The sequence below is a fragment of the Euleptes europaea genome, chromosome 20 (assembly GCF_029931775.1).
Source record: "Euleptes europaea isolate rEulEur1 chromosome 20, rEulEur1.hap1, whole genome shotgun sequence".
Lineage (NCBI taxonomy): Eukaryota > Metazoa > Chordata > Lepidosauria > Squamata > Sphaerodactylidae > Euleptes > Euleptes europaea.
This window is the reverse complement of record NC_079331.1, coordinates 16,705,838-16,727,331: the sequence shown is the minus strand read 5'-3', so window position 1 is coordinate 16,727,331 and position 21,494 is coordinate 16,705,838. Positions and strand designations below refer to the sequence as shown.

At 46.9% G+C, this 21,494-nt stretch overlaps 1 protein-coding gene across 1 annotated transcript in view; it reads right to left on the bottom strand.

The window, feature by feature from the left end:
- The window catches only part of FANCI (FA complementation group I), a 36,628-nt gene that overhangs the window by 1,189 nt on the left and 13,945 nt on the right, over positions 1-21,494 (bottom strand). Inside the window, exons 13-36 of the mRNA XM_056865836.1 lie at positions 21,388-21,475; positions 20,395-20,525; positions 17,831-17,901; positions 16,424-16,538; positions 15,839-15,961; positions 15,197-15,265; positions 12,776-12,877; positions 11,865-12,059; positions 11,644-11,765; positions 10,612-10,776; positions 10,054-10,233; positions 8,726-8,892; positions 7,912-7,994; positions 7,037-7,153; positions 6,150-6,201; positions 5,803-5,930; positions 5,607-5,675; positions 5,420-5,510; positions 3,567-3,751; positions 3,068-3,124; positions 2,879-2,938; positions 2,259-2,336; positions 1,342-1,437; positions 511-627 (exon numbers count right to left, since the gene is read on the bottom strand). Coding sequence (XP_056721814.1) covers positions 511-627; positions 1,342-1,437; positions 2,259-2,336; positions 2,879-2,938; positions 3,068-3,124; positions 3,567-3,751; positions 5,420-5,510; positions 5,607-5,675; positions 5,803-5,930; positions 6,150-6,201; positions 7,037-7,153; positions 7,912-7,994; positions 8,726-8,892; positions 10,054-10,233; positions 10,612-10,776; positions 11,644-11,765; positions 11,865-12,059; positions 12,776-12,877; positions 15,197-15,265; positions 15,839-15,961; positions 16,424-16,538; positions 17,831-17,901; positions 20,395-20,525; positions 21,388-21,475 — 2,661 coding nt within the window. The remainder of the gene's footprint in view (positions 1-510; positions 628-1,341; positions 1,438-2,258; positions 2,337-2,878; positions 2,939-3,067; positions 3,125-3,566; positions 3,752-5,419; positions 5,511-5,606; positions 5,676-5,802; positions 5,931-6,149; positions 6,202-7,036; positions 7,154-7,911; positions 7,995-8,725; positions 8,893-10,053; positions 10,234-10,611; positions 10,777-11,643; positions 11,766-11,864; positions 12,060-12,775; positions 12,878-15,196; positions 15,266-15,838; positions 15,962-16,423; positions 16,539-17,830; positions 17,902-20,394; positions 20,526-21,387; positions 21,476-21,494) is intronic.

The window sequence follows — 21,494 nt, the reverse complement described above, 5'->3', positions numbered from 1 at the left end:
AAAGTTTTTGTTTTTTTCATTGTTCGGGGGAAAAACGGAATAAATATTCCCAAACCAAAATGGCAGCCTATCGTAAGAGGCACGACCGCAGCTTAAAATCATCGAGTTGGAAGGGGCCATACAAGGCCATCTAGTCCAACCCCCTGCTCAATGCAGGATCAGCCTAGAGCATCCCTGACAAGTGTTCGTCCTGCTGTTGCTTGAAGACTGCCAGAGAGGGGAAGCTCACCACCTCCCTAGGCAGCTGATTCCACTGCTGAACTACTCTTACTGTAAAAGGTTTCTTCCTAATGTCCAGCCGGTACCTTTCTGCCCGTCATTTATACCCATTATTGCAAGCCCTATCCTCTGCTGCCAACAGGAACAGCTCCCTGCCCTCCTAAATGTGTCAGCCTTTCAAATACTTAATTCCAGTTGGCCTGGAACTGAACCTTGTGGTGTTGTGATTATCGTGGATATCAGAAAAAACGTGTGCGTAAATTGCTCTCTTGTTTTGGCATGGGGACAGACCTGGTCGTCGTCCGACTCCATTTCAGCACCCTGTTCATCCAGGGCACTCTGGAGGGTCGACACGTTGATGCGGAAGTCTCTGGAGGTGCTCAGTTTCATGTACTGCATCAGGTTGACCTGCAGTAGCCAAAGAGGTCGCGGTCAGAATTCGAAACGAGTGCTAAATAGTGTTTCGTACTTTCGTAGATACTCTTTAGCAGTGTTTATTTAGTTGCTCCCTGCTCAATGAGGCTAGAAACAGATGGATAAAACCTTTTATGCGGGACCCTGTGTGCGAATCGGATAATCCGAAGATCCTTTTAGCAGGGATAGATTTTAATTGGCCATTGCCAAGTTCCTTTTCCAGTCAATTACAATTTAAGAAAAAATTAATTATTTTATTGGTTATCTAGATATCTATTTATATACAAATATAAAAATATATAGGTTTTTTTTTCAATCTCAGTGTGACACTGTTAAATCCCAAACTGGCTACATGAGTAGTACCATCAAATAAAAGAATACCAATATAAAGGCAGTAGATTTATGGTGTATATGAAATAGTTAAGTTTAGAGCAGCAGACGAAGAATAAAAGTAAAGTATAGAATGGGAAATATGAATTGTATTAAGTATTGCTTCGATAGCCTGAAAAGTAGTGGAAACACGGATAAAGGATTTAGATAGATTATTGATTAAATAAATGTCCAGTACGACTCGAATGATCAAAAGATTGCTTACAATGTATGTATGTGAATGACTGAAAATGTTATGTTTGTTTGGGTTTTGTTTTTTAAAACTCTAATAAATGTGTTTTTTTTAAAAAAAAATAGTATTAAAATAATTCATGTTACCTTTGACTTTTTGGAGAGATGGATCAGGAAGTTCTCATACTGCTCTATGGCGAAAATCAAGTTTGGAATGGGTTTGGTCTCCCGCAGCACTTTGGCCTGTGGTGGGGAAGAAGCGTTGAGCCTATTCAATAGGTTCACAGGACACCCAAGGTTTAAAATCTCAGAATAAGTGGCAGTATGGGACTATCAGGCACAAGCAAAGCATACATCGTTATCACTTTTTGATAAATGCTCAGTATGAAAAATGCTCTCTTACCATTTCCCCTAACTGCCATAGCAGGAGAAATAGTTCTAGACTAGAGTTCTTTCTGATCACTGACTTGTCTATGTGAGCAGCCATGGTAGAGTAGACACAGGTAACAGTTAACCCTTACTCTGCCACAGGATAAAACATCTTTCAACTCTCACAGTTCATAGCAATGGAAGCTCACTGGGTGACCCGAGATACTTGGATCCTGAGATTCTTTAGAAGTGCGAGCCAGTGTGGTATAGTGGTTAAGAGTGGCCAACTCTAGAACCGGGTTTGATTCCCTGCTCCTCCACATAAAGCCAGTTGCGTGACCTTGGGCCAGTCACAGTTCTCTCTGGACTCACTCAGCCCCACCTACCTTCACAAGGTGCCGTTGTGGAGCGGGGAAGGGAAGGTGATTGTAATCCGCTTATGGTACAGAAAAGCGGGGTATAAAACCCAACTCTTCTACTCTTTTTCTTCGTTTGTCTATCCCACGCTCTCCCTGCTCCTGTCAGCATGGCACCCGGAGGAGCAGATGCGAGGGACAGGCTGCAGTTCTGGAGGGGCAGAGCTAGAAGGGGGCTGCCGTGGCCTGTTTTTCTGAATTCTAGTTCACTGAGGAGCCAGGGGGACCCCTGCTTGCATCCGATACATTCCAGAAAAGGGAGAAGGCAATCGCAATCACCATAACAGTGGACACCTCCGCTGTCGACTTGTCCTTTTTCTTCTTTTTCTTGTCTTCCGCAACCAGTGAGGTTTCGTTCTGGACATTACAAAGGAGACAGCAAGAATGGGGGAAAATGGTCAGTCTGCTGGTGAGAGGAAGCAGGGCCAATGGAGTGCTGTGTTGGGGGGGTATCTCTTAGTAAACAGCAGCAACAAGGAGCCCCCACCCCCCAAAGTGCAGACTTTTTACTTTAAGAAGCAGTATGAGGTAGAGAGAGAGAGTCTCTTGGCCTGATGGGAAATTCACAAGAGTTTCCATCTAGACATTAGGAAGAATTTTCGAACAGAGTGGTTCCTCAGGGGAACAGGCTTCCTCGGGAAGTGGTGAGCTCTCCTTTCCTGGAGGTTTTTAAGCAGAGGCTAGATGGCCACCTGTCAGCAATGCTGATTCTATGACCTTAGGCAGATCATGAGAGGGAGGGCATCTTGGCCATCTTCTGGGCATGGAGTATGGGTCGTTGGGGGCGTGGGGGGAGGTAACTGTGAATTTCCTGCATTGTGCAGGGGGTTGGACTAGATGACCCTCGTGGTCCCTTCCAACTCTATGATTCTATTCTATGATCCAGGTCTTGACCTTACCTGTACATATGTGATGAAGGCATAACACTGTGGAGTCAAATGGGAACCCGAGAGCTTAACCTGGGGAAGAGAAAAAAAAAAAACACCATTAAGCCAACAGTTCCTTTTCTTCCTGCATCATGAAAGAATGCAAACTATTTAGTGCACCCCTGTCAATATGAGGGGCTGTTTAAGACGAATAACACTCACCAGCTTTTCCAGTCGCCCTGGAATTCCCCCGCTTGCGCTGCGGCACGCTTGGAGATACTAGGACAGCAAGGGGAGAGACGACACGTGAGCCGCAAGTAGCCTGTGCCATAGAGACCCTCCCCTAAGCAACCCCGTGTCTGAAGCCGTGCCCCAAATATCCTGTTACCACCCGACCGGATCCTGGTCAGGATGGGTGAGGGGTTTTCCCACTGGATTCCTCCACCCAGGTACATAAGAACATAAGAAAAGCTACGCTGGAAGAAGAAGAAGAGTTGGTTTTTACATGCCAACTTTCTCTACCTTTTAAGGAGAATCAAATCAGAGGAGTGGGGAATCGAACCCGGTTCACCAGATTAGAGTCCGCCGCTCACGTGGAGGAGTGGGAAATTAAACCCGGTTCTTCCAGATTAGAGTCTGCTGCTCCTAACCACTACACCACACTGGCAGAGGATCAGATCTCTGCACTCCACCCTCTCCTGCCTAGGCTGAGATCACTCACGTATTTCACCAAGGAGGTGAGGGTGGTGTACATCTTGCTGATGCTCCGGAGCAAGGTGTCCACGCAGCTCCCGGCGGGCAAAGCCGTTTGTACCAGCTCGTGGTAAGAGGTCAGCAAAGTCCCCAGCTGGAGGATGACAGCCTTTTCCAGCAGCTGCACTTCACTGGCTGCTTGGGAAGAATCTTCTTTACAGCGACGACGACAGCAAAAAGCACAAAGTCAGACTCGGAACAATCTCTTGGGACTGATAACACATGCAAAAGCGTAGTGCACGGAGGAGGCAACATTTGAATCTGGGAGTCCTGCTATGCCGCCAGCAGCGTCTCAGTTTGTGGGGCCGTTTGTGGAACTGATAACGCTCAGGGCTGACAGGACTTCCTTTTGTCTTCATGGCATTTGGGGTTTGAAGAAGAAGAAGAGTTGGTTTTTCGATGCCGACTTTCTCTCCCACTTAAGGAAGAATCAAACCAGCTTACAATCACCTTCCCTCCCACAACAGACACCCTGTGAGGTAGGTGGGGCCGAGAGAGCTCTAAGAGAGCTGTGACTAGCCAAAGGTCATCCAGCTGGCTTAGTGTGTAGGAGTAGGGAAACAAATCCAGCTCACCAGATTAGCCTCCGCTAATCATGTGTAGGAGTGGGGAATCAAACACACACAGACATACAAGCCCTGACCTGGATAGCTCAGGCTGGCCTGATCTTGTCAGATCCCAGAAGCTAAGCAGGGTCGGCCCTGGTTAATACTCAGATGGGAGACCACTGAGGAAATCCAGGGTCACTACGTGGAAGCAGGCAATGGCAAACCACCTCTGCTAGTTTTTTGCCCTGACCTCGACGGCCCAGGCCAGCCTGATCTCGTCAGATCTCAGAAGCTGAGCAGGGTCGACCCTGACAAGTATTTGGATGGGAGACCTCCAAGGAATACCAAGGTTGTGAGGCAGGCAATGGCAAACCACCTCCAAACGTCTCTTGCTTCGAAAACCCTACAGGGTCGCCATAAGTCAGCTGTGAGTTGAAGGCACACACACACACACAAAAAAAGGAAAGAAAGAAATAGGATCCCCATTCTGGCATTTCCCCGCCCCATTCCCCGTGGTGAGATTTCAGCTGAGCCACTTGCTCACTTACACTCAGGCAAGCTCAAAAGAGAGGGCTTTATCAAAGGCAAACTGCTGACGCAGGGATTTCAACGATAACCTCAGGGCTCTACACCAAAGCTTCTTAATTTAACTGACTGTGGGGGTTGCGAAAAATGTGGCAACAGTAAAAGGTAAAATTATATGTATACCAAAGAATTCTAAGAGCCCTGTGGCGCAGAGTGGTAAGCTGCAGTACTGCAGTTCAAACTCTGCTCACGACCTGAGTTCGATCCCAGCGCAAGTTGGTTTCAGGTAGCCGGCTCAAGGTTGACTCAGCCTTCCATCCTTCCGAGGTTGGTAAAATGAGTACCCAGCTTGCTGGGAGTAAAGGGAAGATGACTGGGGAAGGCACTGGCAAACCACCCCGTAAAAACAAAGTCTGCCTTGGAAACGTTGGACTGTGACGTCTCCCCATGGGTCAGGAATGACCCATTGCTTGCACAGGGGACCTTTACCTTTTTTACCAAATAATTGTTTTAAAATACATGTCTTTATGCTTCATTATCAGTAAAGGTTTGATTTGTATACCTATTTTATATACCTATATACCCGGGGTTGCGTAAAAATTTCTTGGGCGAAAAGGGGTCGTGCGTGAAAAAAGTTTAAGAAGGTCCATTCTACACAAGGCAAGCCAGGTCTGGCTTGCTGGAAGCCAGGTCAGACTGCTGTGCATCGTCCTTAAAGGTTTGACTGCTCCTCTTCCCCCAATTTTACCTGCCGCCTCCAACCCCAAATGGCTCTTCATCTTGTTGACCAACCAGTCCACCTCTTCGAGGACCTTCTCCGCTTGGCCCAAAACGAGCAACTAAGAAAGGAAGGGAAGGGAAGAGGATGCTTTAGAAAATGACTCGGTCAGAGGAACCCTCTTGGCGCCGTGGCCGTCGCCCGCACCCCAACTCACGCAAGCAGTAGGAGCTGCCGTCTTGGTGTTCACAACCGCAAAGTGGGACTGGTGCTCCACTTCAAGATCCTGCGGGGGGGATTGAGAGACAGGCTGTCGTTTGGGAGCGGAAAGGGCATCGAGGGCAGAGCGGACATGTACGCCGTTGACAGCGCGGAGTCCGAGTCTGAACAGTCACACTGGTCCCCCCTCTCACCTGGTCTATGTCCCCAAGCTGAGCATGGATGTCCTGGGCGAGTTCGCGTAATATGCTGGCGGGGCTCTTGATGAGAGCATGGAGATGGAAAAGGAGGGTGAGAAGCCCTCTGCAGCAAGGCACGTCTTCTGTTGAGAGAGGAAGGGGATGACACACTTTGGAGGCAGAACGACAGCTTGACAGATTAGAGTACACCGCTCTTCACCACTACACCACGCTGGTATCCCTTCCTCTGTGAATTTCAACAATCCTGCCATTCCTTGGGCACAGAGGCTAGATTCCTTTGGGTGTCCCTTAACTTTGGGATTCTCAATGTAGAAGGCAGGTGAATCGAGTCTAAATCTTACCCAGGCCGGTTTCCTTGCAGATCTTGACTGTCCAAGACAACAGCTGCACATACTGCACCCCCACAAAAAAAAAAATAGAGAGAGAGAGAAAGAGAGAGAGAGAGAAAGAGAGATGTAATCAGTTACAAAAATGCTATTTTTTAAATTCTAAGCTGCCTTGAGGATAAGCTTTCAAAACCTAGGTCGAAAGGCAGAAAATACACATAAAAGTCAATAAAGGAATTAGATATGCCTGTATTAAAAGTGAAAAGCTGATAGATTAGACCAGGGGTGTCAAAAACACAGTCCATGGGCCAGATCCAGCCCCTTGAGACCTCTTATCTGGCCTTCGAGGCAGCTGAGGCAGCAGCCCCCCATCCTGGGCTGTCGAGGCATGGCCCAGCCCGACCAAGTGACATTTATGTTATGTCTGGCCCTCGTAACAATTGACTTTGACATCCCTGGATTAGACCAAGGGCTGGCTACACACGGTGGTCGGAGGAAGAAGAGCTAGTTTTTATACCCATCTTTTTCTCTACCTTTAATGAGTCTCAAAGAGGCTTACAATCGCTTTCCCTTCCTCTCCCCGCAACAGACACCTTATGAGGTAGGTGAGGCTGAGAGAGTTTGGAGCAAACTGTGACTAGCCCAAGGCCATCCAGCTGGCTTCATGTGTAGTGGGGAAGCCAACCTGGTTCACCAGATTAGAATCCGCCACTCATGTGTACGAGTGGGGAGTAAAACCTGGTTCTCCAGATTAAGCCAGCTTTGACTTGATGGTGTACACACACACACACACAAGCTGCCTTTGATTTTAAGAAAGCAAGCCTATAAGATGCCTAAGTAAATACGTTGTCAGGACGCCACCATCAGCGCCCTTCCCGCAGTCCTTAGCAGCTGCATTATACCTGTTGAGAAGAGGGCTCCAGCAGTTTGGAAAGGGTTGTAAGGACAGAGACCAGCAAAAGGGCTTCCTTGCTGTTGAAGTCGTCCTCAGCATGGGTGAGCTGATTCACAAGGGACCTCTGAGAGGGAGAAAAAGGAAGGGCGGACCCCATGAGCAGACACACCCTTGCTGGAGATAACGATTGGAGAAGGACGTGTGGCAGGTTTCTTGGCCTGAGCGGACGGCGGAACTGAGCACTGTGTACCGCTGATATCCCAGAATTCAGATTTTTTAATGTTGTGTTAATAGTCTGTTAACAGAGCCCTGTGGCGCAGAGTGGTAAGCTGCAGTACTGCATTTTTTCTTTTGTATTATCAGTCCATAACTATTTATGTATGTATTTAATTTCCATTTTTTAAGGATATTTGATGGTTTGGAGATTTACATAAATAGTTATGGACTGATAATACAAAAGATAAAAATGTAGTGGAGATTTAATTTCAAATTTTTTTTTTAGGATATTTGATGGTCTATGACTGCAAATAAAGTCTGTTCTTTTCTGAGTACCCAGCTTGCTGGGGGTAAAGTGCAGATGACTGGGGAAGGCAACGGCAAACCACCCCGTCAACACGGTCTGCCTAGTAAACGTTGGGATGTGACATCACCCCCTGGGTCAGGAATGACCCGGTGCTTGGACTACCTTTACTTTTATGAGTAGAATCGGTCTGCAGAACTGTCCTATGAGGAGTGGTTAAAACGCTTAGGGCTGTTTAGCGTAGGGCCCATTGTTACATTATATTTAGATCTCTTGAAGCATTAAGCGGAGAAAAGAGGGCCCAGTTTGGAGGGGATTCTTTCAAGATGCTCAGCACCCAAGGCAGCTTTTCCACAGCTTACCTGAAATTGCCGGATCAGGAATGCAGCTTTTGCGGTGACGTTGACGTCTGCCGCCTCTTCTTCTCCATCTTCATTGGCAGGATCTGCCAGGGAGAACGAACAAGATGGCGACAAAGTTTAAAAGGACAGCAGGGACGATTCATGATAGCTGAACAAAAGGCATGAATGTACTACACCAGTGGGTTCCCAAAGTGGGCAGTACTACCCCCTGGGGGCGGTGGGATTACCTAGGGGGGCACTAAGAGGCAACGGGGCAGCAGGGAGGTGCTAGAGATGGGCCCCTTCAACTGTGTTGTTCACTAATTTACAATAGAACAAGCTATGGCACCATGCTGGCAAATTTGGTGGGAACTATCAGAATTTTTCCCCAGTCTTTGAAGAGCTGGTACCACTGGATCAAGTTCATCAACTTTTTTGAATAAATTTCAACTAAAAAGTTTTAATTTGATTTTGAATAGATGTGCAATTAATTGTTACTGTTTTGAATTTTTATTGTTATTATCTTGTTTAGTGAGTCATGCAAACCCCTATTTTGAATAATGCTTTTTATAGGATAGGGTAGGGGGCGCTGGTGTTGAGTTTGTGGAACCAATGGGGCGGTGGCCCCAAAGGTTTGGGAACCACTGTACTGCACCAACGCCAACGCCGTGAAATACCCCTCCAGACCGGCCAATGGATGCCGGCAGCGAATGATCCAAGGCCATCCCTCTGTTTGCAGGGTGGGGTGGGGCTCTACCAGCAAGCCCCTCTGGCCGGCTTCCCAGTACCCCCTGAGACAAGTCAGAGAAAAAAAAAAAACAGCACCAGTGCCTACCCAAGGCCTGTAGAAACTGGGGGAGCTTCGGCTGGTAACGAAGCTGCATCGTGTGGAAGATCCGCAGCAAGCCCTCCAAGCACAGCAGCGATATGCTCTTGCTTTTTTCTTTCTTCCCGGATTCTTCAGCAGCTGTTGGGATCGAGGTGTACCTCCAGAGTAGGACTCTATGGGGGGGGGGGGGGAGAGAAGGTAGAGTCCCTGGGGGCTGGATGCTCCAGTACATTTGATGGCCTAGAGCGGAGGCTAGGAATCAGCAAGACCCACTGAGTAAACCACACACCCAGCACTAATGAACCGGACCCACAATTTTTCCAGCCAGGTGTGCATTCCTTCTACAGCTGACTTATGTCGACCCCGTAGGGTTTTTAAGGCAAGATGTTCACATGAACATGTGAAGCTTCCTTATACTGAATCAGGCCCTTGGTCCATCAAAGTCAGTATTGTCTACTCAGACTGGCAGGGGCTCTCCAGGGTCTCAGGTAGAGGTCTTTCGCACCACCTACTTGCTAGTCCCTTTAACTGGAGAGGTCGGGGGTTGAACCTGGGACCTTCTGCATGCCAAGCAGAGGCTCTACCACTGAGCCACAGTCCCGCCCCAAAGATGTAATCCCCCCCCCCATCACGTGGACACACGAAGCTGACTTATACTGAATCAGACCCTTGGTCCATCAAAATCAGTATTGTCTTCTCAGACCGACAGCGGCTCTCCAGGGTCTCAGGCAGAGGTCTTTTCACATCACCTACATGTCTGATCCTTTTAACTGGAGATGCTGGGAATTGAACCAGGGACCTTCTGCATGCCAAGCAAATGCTCTACCACTGAGCCACAGCCCCTCCCAGAGGTGGTTTGCCATTCCCTGCACAAATCATGGCATCTGAAGGCAGCCACATTTAAGAATTTTGGTCTGCCACAGGGATCTTCAACCCACCGGTCAGGACCCTTAGAAGGGTCATGAACTGCTACAGAACTGCTTTTTGGGGGGGAGGGGGGTGCCTTTTTGGTAAGGGCCCGCTACTCAGACACCTGTGTAGACAGGAAATCCCGTCCCTCTCCTTGCCCACATACTGAGAGGTGAAGCAAAGTTCCACAGAATGGGAGAGGATGGCTTTACCGCACAGACTCTTGCTATCCTTTTTCTTTGGTGGCCCGTGGTCCCGGCTTGAACCCTGTAAGTTCCCAATTCCAGCTCCCCCTCTTCGTCACGTGACTGTGATGTCACGGGACTGTGGTTCAGTTTAGGGTGAGCCTAGGGTCCGGAAAGGTTGAAGACCGCCGCTTTGCCCGCACTAGACTGAAAACCCCAAGACCGCCCAGTGCGACTCACCCCGTGATTTTGCAAAGGTTCTGGAACATCTTCTCTTGGTTCTGCCCGTCCGGCCCGTCGGTCTGCCCCGTCTCCTCCAGCTGCTGCACCTTCTGCAAGGCCACGCTGACGGCATAGCGCATGAACTCGTTGCTGGCGCGCAGGATGGTCAAGCCCTCCTCGTGGCTCTGAGAGCAGTCCCTGTGGCGTCACGGGGAAATAAACGGATGCTCTTTACGGGTGTTGGTTGTGATAGCACAAGGATTTCTGCCATCGTGACCAGTATCCATTTTGACTAGTAGCCATGGACAGCCCTCTCCTCCGTGAACACGTCCACTCCCCTCTTCAAGTCTTCCAAGTTGGCAGCCATCACCACATCCTGGGGCAGGGAGTTCCACCATTCAACCATGTGTTGTGTGAAGAAATACCTCCTTTTATCTGTTTTGAATCTCTCACCCTCCAGCTTCAGGCGACCCTGCGTTCTGGTATTATGGGAGAGGGAGAGGGTGGCCTCCCACTGGGCACCCAGGACAGACTTGCATCTGCACCAGAAGCAGCAAGCCAAGGAGAAATGCTTACCTGAAGAGACTTGTGAGCAAGGTGGAGACGAAGCCCATCGAAAGGAAGCTCCGGGCCATTTTATTCGCTGATGGGGACTTGCTCTTCCCGCCTTTCTCCTTCAGGATGTCGCTGAGGCGGGTGTAGCACTTGAACAGGCCCAGAACATCTTCGGAGGTGCTCTTGCTGCCACAACACAATTAAAGGTAAGGTAAAGGTCCCCTGTGCAAGCACCGGGTCATTCAAGACCCATGGGGTGATGTCACATCCCGACGTTCACTAGGCAGATTGTGTTTACAAGGTGGTTTGCCAGTGCCTTCCCCAGTCATCTTCCCTTTACCCCCAGCAAGCTGGGTACTCATTTTACCGACCTCGGAAGGATGGAAGGCTGAGTCAACCTTGAACCGGCTACCTGGAACCGACTTCCGTCGGGATCGAACTCAGGTCGTGAGCAGAGCTTGGACTGCAGTAATGCAGCTTACCACTCTGCACCACAGGGCTCCTCACAACACAATTACCAAAGGTTTTAATTATATTTTTATTACATAATATTAATAAAGAAGAAGAGTTGGTTTTTATATGCTGACTTTCTCTACCACTTAAGGAAGAATCAAACCGGCTTCAAATCACCTTCCTTTCCCCACAACAGACACCCTGTGAGGTAGGTGGGGCTGAGAGAGCCGCAACTAGCCCAAGGTCACCCAGCTGGCTTCATGTGTAGGAGTAGGGAAACCAACCCGGTTCACCGGATTAGTGTCTGCCGCTCATGTGGGGAATCAAACCCTGTTCTCCAGATTAGAGTCCACCGCTTTAAACCACCGCTCTTAACCACTACACCATGCTGGCTCTCAGGTCCCAATTCCATTATAATGGCTGTAAGCTGCTCAGAGCCAACCTAGTTGGAATAAGTGGCATATAAATAATAATAATAATGATGATGATGATGATGCCTAAATAAATAAATACTAAAAATCAAGGAACGGAAGAAGGAAAAAGAGAGACAGATTTACCACCTTAAAACCTCAAGTATTCCAAATAGCTTTCATTCCTTACCTGAAGTTCCCTGTGCTAAAATTATACTCGATCAAGACTTCACAGACCCCCATCACCAGAAGGGCATAAATGTTGTTCTTCAAACCTACTCCAGTAGCCTGAGAAAAATCTGCTGATTTATCCTGAGGCAATGAAAACAAAGAAATTAAGATCTTTCCCCCCCAAGTGTCCCGCATGAGGGCGGCTTCGCCTCCTTCCCCCTGCCCTTGTGCCCATGTTACCAGTTCGAAATCTTCCAGTTCGCTCTTGATCATGCGCCTCGTAATGGACGCCAACATCTCGCCCAACTCTTGCTGGAACCCGGCCTCTTCCTCGCTGTCCTCCTCCTCCTCTTCATCGTCTTCAGCCTGCCGGTGCAGAGCTAAGGTGTTCTTGTACCAAGTCAGGCAGTGGTGGATGCAGCAGAGGAGGTGAGCCTAATGGAATTGGGACATGACGGTCACGTGGTACGCTCAGATGTCCTGTTACTCCCCAGGGAAGTATGTAAGATTGTGTCCTCCTATTGCAGATGGAAGATGAAGCTCACCTGTGATCCAGTTTCTGCCTAGAAATCTGCTAAAGATGGCTAAAAAGATGGAGGCCTCTAGGAAGAATTTTCTGACAGTTAGAGCGGTTCCTCAGTGGAACAGGCTTCCTCGGGAGGAGGTAAGTGCTCCTTCTCTGGAGGTTCTGAAGCAGAGGCTAGAGGGCCACCTGTCTGCAATGCTGATTCTATGACCTTAGGCAGATCATGAGAGGGAGGGCACCTTGGCCATCTTCTGGGCATGGAGTAGGGGTCACTGTGTGGTGTGTGTGTGTGGGGGGGGAGGTTGTTGTGAATTTCCTGTCTTGTGCAGGGGGGTGGAGTAGATGACCCTGGTGGTCCCTTCCAACTCCATGATTCTATGAGTGCTTTTCGACCCCAAAACAAACCCAGAAGCCAGGAGAGTAGAAATATAATGCTTGAATGATCTGTCTAAGGAATGCTGCCGTCTCTTCTTGCAGCCTCTGCACTAGGGGAATAATAATACTGGCCGACTCTTCAAGGACTATCTTTTTTTTTATAATCCTTAAAGCGAATGTGTGCAAACTTCCTTCAAATTGCTTCATACAGCCGCCGCGCGCTACTCTATCGTTCGGCCATCTCTCTTACCAAAGGTTCTTGCAGGAAGATGTGGTCTCGCTGTGCCAAGATGCATCCTTCCAGTTTTAACGGGGGTAACAGGTCCGGTTCGGGTTCGTAATACCGTTTTACCTGCCACGGGGAACGGACAGTTAGAGTTTTGTAACAGGCAACCATGACCCCCATCTTATTGCCAGATGTTACAGGAGGAAAGGGGAGAAGAGAGAATAGCGGTGGAGTCTGATCTGGAGAACCAGGTTTGTTTCCCCACTCCTCTACATGAAGCCAGCTGGGTGACCTTGGGCAAGTCATTATTATTATTATTATTATTATTATTATTATTATTATTTTATTCCTCTTCTTCAAATTTGAACTGCGAATGAAAGAACCATCCTTTCTTTAGGTGGCTGTGTTACTGGACATACATAGCCACACTCTTCACTGCCATCAACAGGACGTCTATAATACCTACTGCATGGACAAATGCTATAGTTGTCCCCATATTTAAAAAAGGTGACTGCCAGCTCCCTAGTAACTATTGGCCAATTGGTCTTTTATCTATTATTGGGAAGCTGTATGCAAAATTCCTGGCTAACAAACTTAAATTATGGATGGTAAACCAGCAAATCTTAGGAGAGGAACAAGCTGGTTTCTGCCATGGGAAGTCAACCCTAGACCATTGTATTGTTCTAAGCCACCTGGTGAACAAATATAGGAACTTGAAGGGCCCTCACTTAGTTGCTGCCTTTCTAGATCTGAAGGGCGCCTTCGACTCAGTACCCAGAGCTATTTTATGGAAGAAACTTAGATATATGGGGATCGAGACGAGATTGCTTTTTCTGATTAGAAAACTTTACTCCAACAATACATGTCAGGTTAGGTGCTCCAAGGAGGGTGACTTAACCTCTAAGATCCCAATTAATGTTGGAGTCAAACAAGGGTGTATCTTGGCTCCTATACTTGTTAACCGCTTTTTAAATGATCTAGCCCCATTTCTGAAAGGCAGCGATGGACATAGCCCTAAATTAGGAATGGTCCACGTACCGATTCTTTTATATGCAGATGATGCGGTGCTTCTTTACCTCACGGAAATAGGGTCAAAAAGGCAAATTTCACGCTTTCTGGAGTATTGTGAAATAAACAAATTAATTCTACTGGACATACTTTATGTTACCTCTCCTTCCATTTGGTTTTGCTTTTTTCCTTTCAGCTCTCTCATGCCACTGACACCTATTTTTTTATTATTATTATTAGAAGAGCTGGTTTTTATATGCTGACTTTCTCTACCACTTAAGGGAGAATCAAACTGGCTTACAATCGCCTTCCCCTCCCCTCAACAGACACCCTGTGAGGTAGGTGGGGCTGAGAGAGCTCTAAGAGAGCTGTGACTATCCCAAGGTCACCCAGCTGGCTTCATGTGGAGGAGTGGGGCTTCATGTGGCTTCATGTGGAGGAGTGGGGAAACCCACCCGGTTCACCATATTAGAGTCCGCCGCTCCTGTGGAGGAGTGGGGAGTCAAACCCGGTTCTCCAGATTAAAGTCCACCACTCCAAACCACCGCTCTTAACCACTACAAACTTATACCCTGCCCTCCCAGGCACTGCCTGACTCAGGGTGGCTTCCAACAATAGATACAATAAATCACTTCAACATTAAAATACTTTTAATACTTCAACATTAAATACTTAATGAATACTTCAACATTCTATACTAGAATGCCTAAAACATACAATACTAAAACATTCAAATAAAAGCTTAAAATTAAACCCAGTTTAAATATATATGGCGCCTTAACTCACCAACTAGCTCCTATAACATGTCCTCGTCAGAGATGGTTGGCCAGAGTTGGAGATCTGAGAAGGCCAAAACCTCCAAGAGGCCCATCAGTCCGAGTCCAGGGAAAGGCAACGGGGGATGGAGAAGGAACAAGAGAAGGGAAAAGAGGAGGGAAGAACAGGAGAAAGGGAAAGGAAGGGAAAGAAAGGGGCGGGAAGCCAGCTGATCCACATAACTGGCGCTGTCCTCAACCATATGCCTGGTGGAATGTCTCCGTCTTATATGCCCTGAGGAACTGAGCTAGGTCCCACAGGGCAAGGATCTCATTCGACAGAGTTCCCCCAGGCTGGGGGAAGAGGCCAAACAAAAAAAGGTACCCTTTCTAACACTGGTTTAAAAACTAGGCTAGCAGAGAGACGTCGGGAATACTTACAAGGAGAGAGCTGAGATTCTAAGCCAAGATTCTATGTCTTTTTCTCACCCCCTTGCCAATAACCAACATCTCGCTCTATTCCAGAAGGGAAGTCGTGTTTGTTGCTTTGGCGACCACAGATGAAGAGCGCCGTGGCGTTTTTAAAAGGTAGCAAATATACAGCAGGGTAAAAGTGAATGTAACTCTATATTTATTAGCCTTTCAGGACTCCGTGGTTTGAGCTTACTACAGCATGCGGTACCTGAGACAGCAGTGTCTTCAGAACAGAGTTGCTCAGCTGGGAATTCCTTCGCAGGACATCGTAAAATCCCTGAGAACAGAGAGGTAAAAAGTAAGCATTTAAAAATGCTTCAGGTACCACTTCAGGTACAGGTTGAGCACCCCTTATTCAAAATGCTTGGAACCAGAAGTGTTTTGGATTTTTTTCAGATTTTTGGAATATTTGCATATACATAATGAGATATCTTGGGGATGGGACCCAAGCCTAAACATGAAATTAATTTATGTACTATATACCCCTCGTACACATAGCTTGAAGGTAATTGTTTGCAATATTTTAAATAATTTTGTGCATGAAACTAAGTTTGTGTACATTGAACCACATGAGGTCAAGCGTGGAATCAATGTCCTCCAAAACGTCCTATCTTTAACAGCCTTGCTCAGGTCTTGCAGATTGAGGGCCGTGGCTTCCTTTATAGAATCAATCCATCTCATGTCGGGTCTTCCTCTTTTCCTGCTGCCTTCCACTTTTCCTAGCATGATGGTCATTTCCACAGTTTGACAGACAAAAGAGTGATCCATAAAACCGATTTAGCCCAGCAAAGACAGATAACGTCTGTACAATGGCAATCGTATGGAAGAAGAGAGAAGGAATCCTCCTTACCTCGTACAGCATGAGTCGGACATCAGCCTGCTGGCTTAAGCATCGCCTCAGGCTGCCCAGGATTTCGAGGCAGAAGGCCTCATTAGCCGCCGAGTTATACCGGGCATGAACATCCACCTGGACCTGGAGAGCAACACCAGACATGCAAATTTGCTCTTGCTAACCCTGACGAAGACTGAAGTCCTAGATCCAGACATGCCTGCCTTGGAAGCAAGCCTAACTTGAACACAGCAAAACTTACTTTTGAGCAAGCCCCACCCTCAATTATATCATTATCTTATATTCTAATATTCAAGTGTGCCCTGATCTGCGAATACTTAAATCCACAGATGAGGACCTTTCACACAGAAGTAAGATTTTCCTATAAACTTTAGCCCCCCCACCCCCAGGTTTACAGAAGAATCCAAAAACTTTAAAAAATAGGGGTGGGGGTTAAATCTTCTAATAGCTCATCTCCCTTGGCACATCTTGTGGTAGTGAGTTCCACAAGTTACATATATTTCTTATGCCTCCACGTATATGCATTAGTGCAGCAGGTAAAACCAGTGCCTTGGACTGACGGGAACTTCTGGATGGGGCACATACCTGACTCGCACCAATTGCTTGGCTGCAGCTGGAGGAAGTCAAGCTGCCCAGGATCTTGAAATTCTTCAAAAGCAGCAAAAACCCAGCAACTGCGGACTTACGAGCCTCCAGCTGCCTGTGATTGAGAAAAGGGGGGGGAGAAACTCCTGTTGGTAAACCTTTAACACTCTCTCCTCTGCTATATACTGGGAAAGGGCTGTGGCTCAGTGGCAGAGCATCTGCTTGGCATGCAGAAAGTCCCAGCTTCAATCTCCGGTATCTGGGACCAGGCAGGTAGGTGATGTGAAAGACCTCTGCCTGAGACCCTGGAGAGCCGATGCCGGTCTGAGTAGACAATACTGAGTTTGATGGACCAAGGGTCTGATTCAGTGTAAGGCAGCTTCAGGTGTTCATGTGGCAACAATTAATGCAGCCATATCAATTTAAGTTGCTCATGGCCGAGATGGAAGCCAATTTCTTTTGTTACAGCAGATAACAATGATAAATTATGATATGTATGCTTGTTCGGGAAACAGATAAATGTCTGCCTCCTGTAAATCAGTGGATAGAGAACCTTACAACTTTATCGATGTTTGAATGCATGGCATACAGTCAAGGTAATAATGGGTACTAGTAAAAATGGATACTAGTCATGATGCATGCCCTGACCTGGATGGCCCAGGCTAGCCTGATCTCGGCAGATCTCAGAAGCTAAGCAGCAGCAGCCCTGGCTAGTATTTGGATGGGAGACCACCAAGGAATACTAGGGTTGCTGTGCAGAGGAAGGCACTGGCAAACCACCTCTGTTAGTCTAATGCCATGAAAACCCCAAAAGGGGTCGCCATAAGTCGGCTGCAACTTGAAGGCACTTTACACACACACACAGTCATGATGCATACCTATTCTCTTCAGGACCAGAGGAGCATGCCTATTACATTAGGTGCTGTGGAACACAGGCAGGACAGTGCTGCTGCAGTCATCTTGCTTGTGGGCTTCCTATAGACACCTGGTTGGCCACTGTGCGAACAGACTGCTGGACTTGATGGGCCTTGGTCTGATCCAGCATGGTTTTTCTTATGTTCTTATGAGCATGCCTATTATCTTAGGTGCTGTGAAACACAGACAGGATAATGCTGCTGCAGTCATCTTGTTTGTGGGCTTCCTAGAGGCCCCTGGTTGGCCACTGTGTGAACGGACTGCTGGACTTGATGAACCTTGGTCTGATCCAGCATGGCCTTTCTTATGTTCTTATGACAACTGTGTATGGGCTTACTTGTAGATATTTGGAAATCTTTTACAAAAAGTTTATAGAAGCTTTTTGCTTTGTTTTTTTATTAGTTGTTGGCTTTTGAGGGTTCTTTCCCTCCTTTTATGTTCTTTTTTGTTCTCCTGTCGTATTTGAAAGAAAGTTTTTTAAAGGCAACTTACCCCGAAAACATTGATTTGCGAAGAACGAGGATCAGGGAGTCCCTCATGGACATGCTTATTTTGAGCAGGGGCTGGAGCAAAAAAAAAAGGGTGGGAAAGTCCAGCGTGTGTACTTGGTCAACACAGGAAGGAGGAAGAGGACCAGGAAATCAAGAAACAGAGAGGTAGGAGAAGGTCACCTTTTCAGAATGACCAAGGGTTAGATCAGTAAGAGTCAAACTGTGCTGTGAAAGAAATGCTAGTTGTACCCTCAACCCACCCCGATTCTACTCTATGCTGACGATGCAGTTCTCCTGTCCCGCACAAGAATTGGTTTGAAAAGATCTTTGCAAACTTTTTCTGAGTACTGCTCTAGGGAAGGTCTTAAAATAAACCATCATAAATCTAAGATTATGATCTTCACTAAGAGGAGAAAATTGCCTCTTTTTCGCTGGGTATTAGATGGCTTTGAGGTTGACCAAGTCAAGGAGTTTGTTTACCTTGGCATTCTTTTTTCCCGTAACCTAAATTGGAATGCCCATCAAAAAGCAGTGTCCAACAAAATTAAACCTGGGGCTGGTGCTATTGTCAATTTTTTCACACCAAAGGTGGCAAATATATTCCAGGGGCTATTCAGGTTTTTAACCTGAAAATTACCCCAATTATCCTCTTTGGTGTTGCCATCTGGATTACAGTCATCAATGAATCTATAGATCGTCCACTGCTTCAGTTCTTATGAAAACTCCTAAATGCCCCTCGATGTGTTGCTGGCGTTACTCTTCGTTCCGAGTTTGGCCAAATGTCACTTGAAGCTAGGGCATGGTTGGCCGCCTTTAAACTACACTTTAAACTGTGCTTTAGCACTGAGGGGTTCCTAGCTTCTCTGAAGCATGACCCTTTTAAATCCTCATGGCAAAAAATCTTAGATGAGAAACTGGCATTGTTGGGCTTCTCGCACGATATGTTATCAGATCTTGGGAAAACTGAAGCTTTTGCCAAAATTAAAAAGCGCATTAAAGAGCTTGATTACAACAGCACTACTTTTCGTGCTCGTCGTGTCTGTTCATCCCAGTTCTTCGGAATACCCCCTCCACGTGGTGTGCCTGCCTATACATATTATCTAACAACTCCTCGTCTCTGTAGAGCTTTTTGCTTGGCTAGATTGAATGCTAACCCTTCTATGGTAATGCAGGGCAGAATTCTGAATATACCATACTCTGACAGGATCTGCCCTTGCTCTTCTGGCTCTATTGACTCATTAGCCCATGCCCTTTTGGAAAGCCGCTTTTATGAGGAACTTCGATCGCACTATATTTCCCCCCTTTTAATATACAAATCCAATGCCTCTGTGACTGACATAATGCCTTTTTTACTAAGTGATAGGCACCCCAAGGCTACATTGTCAGTGGCAAGATTTGTTTCAGTCCTTATATCCCTCCAACACTAGATATATGCTGCTCAAGATCAATTGATCAAGGAGCTTCTAAGGGATAAAAGGAAAGGAAAGTTGTACCCTCAGAGAGCCATTCAATTCAACATTAAAAGTTTTGTTAGCCCAGAACAGGCACCCACTGAGGAGTCTGCCTACTGCAACTCTGCATGATTTACTGCTCTGACCTTCCCTCCTCTGACAACTTGGACCCAAACTTTTTGAGCCCGTGGGCACATCTGGAATTCTGACACGGCACGATGGGCGCAGCAGCAAAATGGCTGCCGCAGAAGACGGAGGCAGCCACAAAACAATCGCCGCAGCTTAACTTCAGTAACACAGTGCAGATCTTTGTGCTGTGGTGGCAGCCGCTGCCAAAGTAACATTTTTTAAAAAATCGGCCCAGCCAATCAAATCTCCAACAGTCAATCAGAAGCCTCAATAGTCAATTCCCACTCAAACCGGAAATATATTTACTGGGTATCTTAGATAGGACATTAGAAAAACAGTTGGGAGATATCTTTAGATATTTAACATCAGCGGCAAGAATTATTTGGGCAAAAAAAATGAAGAAGTACCCACATTGCATGAATGGCATCAGAAAGTTATGGAGTTGGCCAAGATAGCCAAGTTAAGTAAATATACCGGAGCTAGCTGGGCTTCCGACTTTAATATAGATTGGAAGGTATGGCCAATATATATAAATCGGTATTTTAGGGATAGAAAAATGACCCTAGGTTTTAGAACCTAAACTTACTAAACTGTAGACTAAGATGAAAATAGCTAAATAATAATTAGTTAAAACAGATGAAATTAAAGTGTTATTCACAAAAGAAATAATATATATAATATTCTGTATGAGAAGAATTGGAAGTCGGTTTATGTATTGTTTTATATTTCACTTTTTCTGTTTTTCTTCACTTTCTTTGTTGTGAACTATGTTTCTTTATATATTTTGTATATTTTGGTATATTCTGTAATATTTTGCATTCTTCAATAAAACTATTAAATAATTAAAAAAAGAAGGCTTGCTGGGCAAAAGCCCTACCTGGCTCCACCCGCTTCCTAAAAACACTTGGGGGGCACCAGAAAAGGTGTTGGTGGGCACTGGGGAACCCTGACTAAAACATACATGTCCTCCCCGCTGGGGCCTTACCTGCACAGCCTTCAGAAGGCCCTGCACGGTTCCAAGAGGGAGGAAAGAGAGCTGATCGAAGGCCTCTGTGATTCGGGAGGAAGAGTTCTGCAGGGCGAGGGGAGCGTAGGAGATGATGCTGGACAGCAAATCTGAGAGCAAAAAACAACAAGCGGAGCTATAGCGTCCTATGAGGTAAGAACCAAAGGTCCAAACAGCAGGAGCCTGGAGCGGGAAGAGAGAAAGGAGGACCAGACAGACTTCTCCTGTTGTGGCATTTCAGAAGCTGGAGAGAGTGCAGGCCGGAGAATACATTTGATGCACCAGGGTGCAAGCGCTATATGAGGCCCTTACTCAAGGACAGACCACTGGGGTTTTGGAAGGAGGAACTGTCATCGCTCTGAAGTGGAGAAGGAAAAAAGAAGAAGAGCTGGTTTTCATATGCCGACTTTCTCTCCCTTTTAAGGAGAATCCAACTGGGTTACAATCTCCTTCCCTTGAGAGTGGTGGTTTGGAGCGGTGGACTCTGATCTGGAGAACCAGATTTGATTCCCCGCTCCTCTACATGAGCAGCCGATGCTAATCTGGTGAACTGGAATTGTTTCCCCCCTCCTACACATGAAGCCAGCTGGGTGACCTTTGGATAGTCACAGCTCTCTTAGAGCTCTCTCAGACCCACCTACCTCATAGGGTGCCTGTGGTGGGGAGGGGAAGAGAAGGTGATTGAAAGCCAGTTTGATTCTTCCTTAAGTGGTAGAGAAAGTCAGCATATAAAAAACAACTCTTCTTCTTCCCCACAACAGACACCTTGTGAGGTCAGTGGGGCTGAGAGAGTTCAGAGAGATCTGGGACTAGCCCAAGGTCACCCAGCAGGCTTTATGTGGAGGAGTGGGGAAACCAACCCGGTTCTCCAGATTAGAGTTCACCGCTCTTAACCACTACACCACGCTGGCTCTCCTACACTACGCTGTTTGACAATGTAAAGGATTGCCCGCTGGACTGTCCCACCGTTACCTATGAAGTGGCTGATGGGAGATCCAGCGTTGGTGATGACTCTGTTCAGGACCTGCTCTAGGATCTCACTCCTGATTGGCTCGTGGACCTGGAAAGAGGCAGGACAC